The sequence below is a fragment of the Maniola jurtina genome, chromosome 10 (genome assembly GCF_905333055.1).
Source record: "Maniola jurtina chromosome 10, ilManJurt1.1, whole genome shotgun sequence".
Classification (NCBI taxonomy): Eukaryota; Metazoa; Arthropoda; class Insecta; order Lepidoptera; family Nymphalidae; genus Maniola; species Maniola jurtina.
The window spans coordinates 12,834,727-12,841,834 of NC_060038.1; the positions used below are offsets into that span (position 1 = coordinate 12,834,727).

The 7,108-nt window shown below is 36.6% G+C and overlaps 1 protein-coding gene across 3 annotated transcripts; it reads right to left on the reverse strand.

Moving 5' to 3' along the window:
• Positions 1–4,651: 4,651 nt before the first annotated feature.
• On the reverse strand, positions 4,652–6,817 carry LOC123868808. Of its 3 annotated transcripts, none has more exons than XM_045911420.1 (2): positions 6,595–6,817; positions 4,652–5,279 (listed from the first exon to the last, which is right to left on the reverse strand). In XM_045911420.1, the coding sequence occupies exons 1-2, from the start codon at positions 6,728–6,730 to the stop codon at positions 4,993–4,995; spliced, it is 423 nt and encodes a 140-aa protein (XP_045767376.1). In that variant the 5' UTR covers positions 6,731–6,817; the 3' UTR covers positions 4,652–4,992. The 3 variants fall into 3 exon arrangements, 2 of the variants coding, with proteins under 2 accessions (XP_045767376.1, XP_045767377.1); XR_006796729.1 differs by lacking the exon at positions 4,652–5,279 and adding an exon at positions 5,932–6,189 and having other exon boundaries at positions 6,543–6,817; XM_045911421.1 differs by lacking the exon at positions 4,652–5,279 and adding an exon at positions 5,932–6,189.
• Between the last annotated feature and the right edge of the window lie 291 nt (positions 6,818–7,108).

Consider the following 7,108-nt stretch of genomic DNA (forward strand, 5'->3'; position numbering starts at 1 on the left):
CGAGGCTCAATTTCCTCATAAAAGATAATCGCTCTAATGGTTTTTTCCCCTTAGTTAGCATATCCATGCAATACATTATGTAACAATTTGCAAAAGCCATATTGAGCATACCAAAAAATATTGTCGTCGGCCACCTTTTGGTCTTTCTAATACATGACATCCAGGAACACATTTCACTGAAACAATTCACGGTGCCTTTCGTTTGGTCGTAGAACTTTAATATATTTGGTTTTTCATCACCTTCGTTGACTACAGCGTCTTCTTTGCGTGATGATAGTAGATAAATCATCTTAGACTGCTCATTTTTATATGATACAAACGTTAGGGGACCATCAAAACAAAATACTGAAGAGCCAAACGGTCGTGAACCCGAATCTTTAAGTTCTTTTGGAATATCTTTCCTACTTGGTTTCATTGATCCGACTAACGTGCAATTGTACGGATTTTTCAGCAAAGTTTTAGCCAGTGGTACAGACGCGTACCAATTGTCACATGTTATATTTCTGTTTGTTACGCGCATTGTTTTAGTCAATTCGTTTATATAGTACTCTCCAAAGGGTAGATCATTTGTCACAGTGCTTTTACCAAGGTAAGGTATAGCATCCACCATGTACTTTGTGGAAGCATCACATATTGTTGAAAATTTAATACCATACGTATCTTTGTTAGGGTTATACACGTGGAATGGGCATTTACCGCGAAAACTCAACAACTGATCACCTACAGTCAAATCCGTTCCCGGCACGTAGTTCGTTCTACACTGATTGATGAATATTTCCCATATTTTTCTTACAGAAGCGAAAGCATCGACAGATTCAGATTTATCAGCAATTCTCAGACATCTCAGTAGAAATTTAAATCTCTTCGCAGTCATTACAGCAACATATCTAGAACTAGAGAGTGACGGATCGAATAATTCTTCGGCGGGAATATGGTTATCCTTCAGGGCAGCCGTCAATGTCAATATTCCAATTAGCGCCCAAATCTCCTCCTTACTAGTCGCCCTGTAAGTTGCCGTAATTTTTGTATTTTGATGTTTCCCTATTATTTCCGTATTGGTCCACTTTACGATTTCTTCTATGATCTCGTTTGTGATGAACAGTTGAAAACAATCCTTAGGATCATCCACATTTGAGTGTGTAGGTCCTTCACCTTTACAAACTTTAGTGAGGAAATCGCTGTCGCTAGACTGACTTTTTGTAGATGACCTAACATCATTAATTTCGCCGTGTACTGAGATAGTTCTATTACTAGATATCGATTGCTTTTCTACGAGATCGGTTGATTTCGATGTGCATTGAACGGTTATTTGACTAGATTGATGGGTTGTTGATCGCTCGCAGTCAACCATCTCATCCTCAGCATCACTCCTGTCATAATCCTGAATCAAACAATCTTCTACTTCTGAATCAGAATCATTAGTAGACACAGCATCTTCATGTTTTGAAATAGCCTCTATATTTATAACAGCCCAATGTCCAGATGACTTCTTAGTATCTTTAATTTCTAAAACAATATGACAGAGAATAATTCAATATGTATTACTCTAAAATATAAACATCATGTTTAGAGAGTACCTATTTAAAAGAAAATTAGACTAATTTTGGAGAGTGTCTTAAATGCACTCATTTATTTAATTCAGACAAAACCTATTGATAAATTAATTTGTCAATGATGGTCAGTTTTTACTTCATGATTTAACCATAAATTAATAAAGTATACTTGAAGGCAAATACTGATAAAAATATTAGCAGTCACAATACTTATTACAGTTATTACCTACTCATAATACTACAAAGTTAGGACAATGTTGATGACACAATATATATGTACATAACATATTAATTGCCTTTAAATTTCTAACTTAAAAATAATACTACCATTGTCCTAAATTTACTTCTTGTTAGGTACATTTTAACATGGCTTTTGTTAAGTTTAAAGATACCACGATTGTTTGTATATTCTTTAGTGCCATTTGGAAGCAACTAAAGCCTATCACATACATAAGTAGCTACAGCAATTTATTATTATATACATAGGGATGTTGCCAACTAATCAAATCAGCAACTCTTTATCAAACGTCAGAACCCGCGCTTAATATGGGCGCTTATATGAATTAGTGGAATGTGAGGTCATAAACAAGATGCGCTTTTTAGTTTATTCGATAATATGAAATATGAAGTTCTCAATCTTAAAACTAACAGAACATGTGATTTGTACATTTTTTAGCGGACTTTCCATTTAAAAATCACTAAAAAAATTATTTATTTTACATAAGCAACATCCCTACTGTAGAAAAGCATCACTACCCATATTATGATAGCGAAATATTTTTGTTTATTGCTTCGTTTTTCAATCACATCGCAACGGAGCAACGGATCGGCCTGATTTTTTGCATGGGTACAGTTTAGGCCTGGAAAGTGAAATAGGCTACTTTTTATCCCGGAAATCAAAGAGTTTCCCCGAGATTTTTGTTTGTATTATTTTACGTCTCCACGCAACTCTTTTTATTGCTACAGGAGGCAATTTGAATTTTGAACACACTACGTCACGTTTTCTATGTAATATCAGGTTTAAAATAAACGTCCCGCTACCAAAATATCTCTCTTGGCACTCTGCTCTGACGTCATATCCGAGCCAGGTTCTGGAAGTTTCGGCAGAGGATGGTCGTGGGGCTTGTACGCATAGGCCATAATCCCTCTAAACTAATCGCAGACATTAACCAGCCATATTATGGCATCAGCCATAGACAATATTCCTATTGTAGAAAAGCATGTACCATCCACGATTACTTTATACCATACAAGTATATTTTTACGCGTTCACACAACTCCTTGCATTGCAACAGAAGGCATTTTGAACACACTACGTCACGTCTTTGTGTGTATACCAGGCTTTAAATATATGTCCTGCTACCAAAACAGCTTGGCATTCTGCTCTGACGTCATATCCGAGCCAGGTTCAGGAAGTTTTGGAGGTGGATGGTCGTGGGGCTTGTACGCATAGGCCATAGTACCTAAACTAATCGCAGCGGCCTTACAACCCTTCAACCTTCGAGAACAGTACCATGAGACTCGCCCATCGGCGTTCTTCTTCTGATAACTGTAAGTGTAACCTGACAGTAATAGGAGCGGATGCTTCCCCCCTCTTTTTGTCCATAAGAAGGTGCCTGAAAAGGAATAACTTGTAAGTTAACACACATATTATATTATGTATAATGTATATATAACAGACTTTTAATGATGGACTGCGCCACTATATCTGATTTAGTAAATTAATTTTTTCGTGAATGCATTTTTGTTGTGATGCAACCAAAAATTCATGGTTTTCGGATTTTTTCATTAACGTGTGCTATAAGACCTACCTACTTACCTGTCAAATTTCATGATTCCAGATCAACGGGAAGTACCCCATGGGTTAAGGTGACCAAAAATTGATCCTACAAGGGTTCCTTTTTTCCTTTAGAGGTACGGAACCCTAAAAATAAAACGATGGGCATTAAAAACGAAATAAACTTTATTTACTAACTAGTAATACTTACCTTTGTTACAAATATTTTTAAAGATCCTTAACCTACCCAAATAACGAACATAATAATCCATAAATAAAGTGCTTTCGTTAACGATTCAACGTGCTTAAAAAACTATTAGGTATGTATTCCAATTCCAATTTCAAAATATCTTGTATAATATATTGTTTAATAACAGCTACGAGTAAGTAGGCATAAAGATACAATTTCAAAAAATATAGTGTAGTTTTAATATTATTTTTAAATTCGGCATCACAGTCTTCAATTCAATATTCTTACTTTATCTAATAACCCGTATAATTTTTTTTATTCATTACCTTATAATAATATACATATTTTGCTATGCTATTTCTAAGAATTCCTGCGTTCGAGTCACACTCACCAAAACCAAACCAATGAAATTAGTTCTAGCAAAGAATACCTACTAACTTTTACGTGCTCTTACTCATCCATACTAATATTATAAATGCGAAAGTGTGTCTGTCTGTCTGTCTGTCTGCTACGCTTTCACGGCTCAACCGCTGAACCGATTTTAATGAAATTTTGTACAGACTTAGGATACATTCAGGGGAAGGACATAGGCTACTTTTTATCCTGGAAAAATAAATAGTTCCCGCGGGATTCCTAAGTACTCATCCGCTTGATCGATTCGTATGAAATTTGGTACCGAGGTATCTTGCGTCCCTGTAATTGACATAGGCAACTTTTCATCCCGGAAAATCAAACAGTTCCTACGGGATCTTTAAAAACCTAAATCCACGCGGACGAAGTCGGGGGCTTCCTCTAGTACTACATAAAGAAGCGACTTTGACTCCCGCAATTTAAGGGTACTCCTAGTAGTATTATCCTCCAACTATTTGCATCTTTGGCGACCTTGGACCTTGTTTTTTCAATTCTTCCCTCCAACATTCTTAGGAATTCGAAAGCGAGCTTCCTACGCATGATGGTTGACATGATATGGTCATCTCTTTGTAGACCAATTCCAGTACAGTACAACCAAATTAATAATGCGCATAGAAATCTTCGTCACTGTTCGGCAACGGTCGTATGATACACATGATATTGACTCCTATTTGTTTATAACAAGGTGCAAAATGCAAGTGCATTGTTTAGGGCTCTTACGATTCAATGATTCGGAATACGACAATTAGCGAAGATCTGCATGCGCATTATTAATTTGGTTGTACTGTATCTTAGTATTCGATGTAAAGTCATGTTGTCATGTTGTCATGTTGTTTACGCATTCTCATACGCAATATAGTTGGACAATATAAGGGCGTGGACAGGGCTTAATTATCCAAAGATAATAGTGGCGACTTTAGATAGAGAAGCTTTTCGTATGATGGCCTTCAAACTTCTCAAAGATGATGATTGTAGATAATCGCTAGTATGAAGTGTCGGGGGAGTGGTTCTAGTCAGATTTACATGTTCTAATAGTGGTGACAATTTAAAGCAGAAAAACACTATAACGGTTCGGATTTGATTTCCTTTGATCTCCTATGATGCCTTACCCTCACCATTGTATTATTTCTTTTTGCGAAGATTGGTTTCATATGACGGTGGTTGCCAACGAGGTCAATAACTTTGTAATCAATTGTGGTGTAAAGCCTTGCGTTACATCGCCTCGTGGTTCCCGGCAGACCCATGGTACACTTCCAGTGGATGAAGTCATTTTTAACACATTGGTGGCTGTAAGAGTAACCATCGAAGAGAAGAAGCCGGGCGCCTCTCTGCGACAAGGCAAATGCGACTGAAAAACAAGTTTTCTAAGAATAATTTGAGATACCAACCTAATATAATTTTAGACACGCTCTAGAAACGAATATCTGTGTCTGTGGTTTGTCGGATTTCCGTAAAAATATTTAGGCTGAGATCTATAAAGTGCACTTTGACTTTGCTTACACCCGTATTCACAAACTTTACTATGAGGTCTCATTATGCGCTCGAACGCACAGTGTCGGTTCCACCAATCAGATTACTGTATCATGTCAATTTACAATGATCTGATTGGTGGAACCTTGGAACCTACACTATGTGTTCGAGCGCACTGTGAGACCTCATAGTTATAATTGTGAATACGGTCACTGCTAAAGCGTTATACCGCTGGCGTAAATCTGTCTCGTTTTAACTTAAATTGAAGTCTAAGCAAAGTCAAAGTGCGCTCTATAAATTTCAATCTAAGTCTCAAAGTCAAAGCACAGTCACAAGCTGAAAGATTTAATTTGAAATCTTTACACTCTTTGGTTCTCAATAAAACCAACCAAATCACAAAGTTGGATCAAAATTTTAGATTTTAACAGTAACTTTAATTCAACTGCCGTTCATTTTACTGGTTGGTAGGAAATTTACGATGGGTATTTCCTACATCTACAGCAAATCAAGGGTTAAATAAAAGACCAAAATGACACAAAATGTTCATTTTCGAATATAAATACCCGATGAAGTAAGAAAGAGGTTTGCCGGCTTATGATTGTGTATCGGAACGGGATCAATAACGTCTCCATCAAAACTCAAATACAAATATACGCCACAGCCCATAGTGCATCTATATCTCATCGACGAACGGAGCTTAGTCGGCCCTCCGTACGTATACCCGTTAACAAACTTATACACCTTTCCCGTATTCATAGTTATGTCTCTGACTATAGGCCAATTCGCGTCTGCAATTACGAAACAAATTTTGAATGCAATAAAGTTGATACCGATTATAACAAATACTATTTCAATTTATTATTCTACCAATTTCTATTTCATCGATGTTCTATTTCAAGTGAAATGTTCGTCTTCAGACTTCAAATTTTATTTTTGACTAAATCTTTATAATGATTGGAACCTTATTAATAAAAGATAATACTTTAAATATCAGGGTCCTTGCCCTTTATGCAAACTTATTTAAACAGATTTCAAAACTTTTGGCTATAAGTTTTGTTACAGTTTTCTCGAAGTTTGCGTATATTTTTAACCTAAAATCGAGATTTTATCAAAAGCACACACAGTTATTATTATTATTAACCCTCACAAAACTCTAGATCTGGCCAAAAACTTTCCAAAAGTAGAAATTAAACCCTGACGTAACGTCCATCGGCTAGCACGTGGTAGTTTTGCTGGTTGTGTAGATGCTCGCCTCCCCACCGGACAAGCTGCCCTTCTGGAGACAAGACTATGAAAGCCTTGCAGTCTGTAGTGCTGGTGCACCGCCATCTTCCCCTGGACTTACGGACAGCGGTATAGGTGTAACCGTTGTAGTAATAGTATTGCCGGCCGTTGACGAGGGTGATCAACTTGCATTCTGAGAAATATCAAAAAAAACTTCATTAATACATGGTCATACTACTTACAATGGGGCGGAAGAATTTAACACCTGGTGTAGGTGTGACGACATTTTGATACCATGATTTCTAATACTAAAATCTAACGTTTCTCCTAAATAATTCATTGAAATCGCTTGTCAATAATTGTCGAGTATAGAATTAACCACGTCATGGAAAGCAATAGGTGATAGTGTTATGGTGTATGCTGACATTAGAATTTGACAGAGTTAAAAAAAAAAACAGAATTCCAAGATAAATAATTGTATTG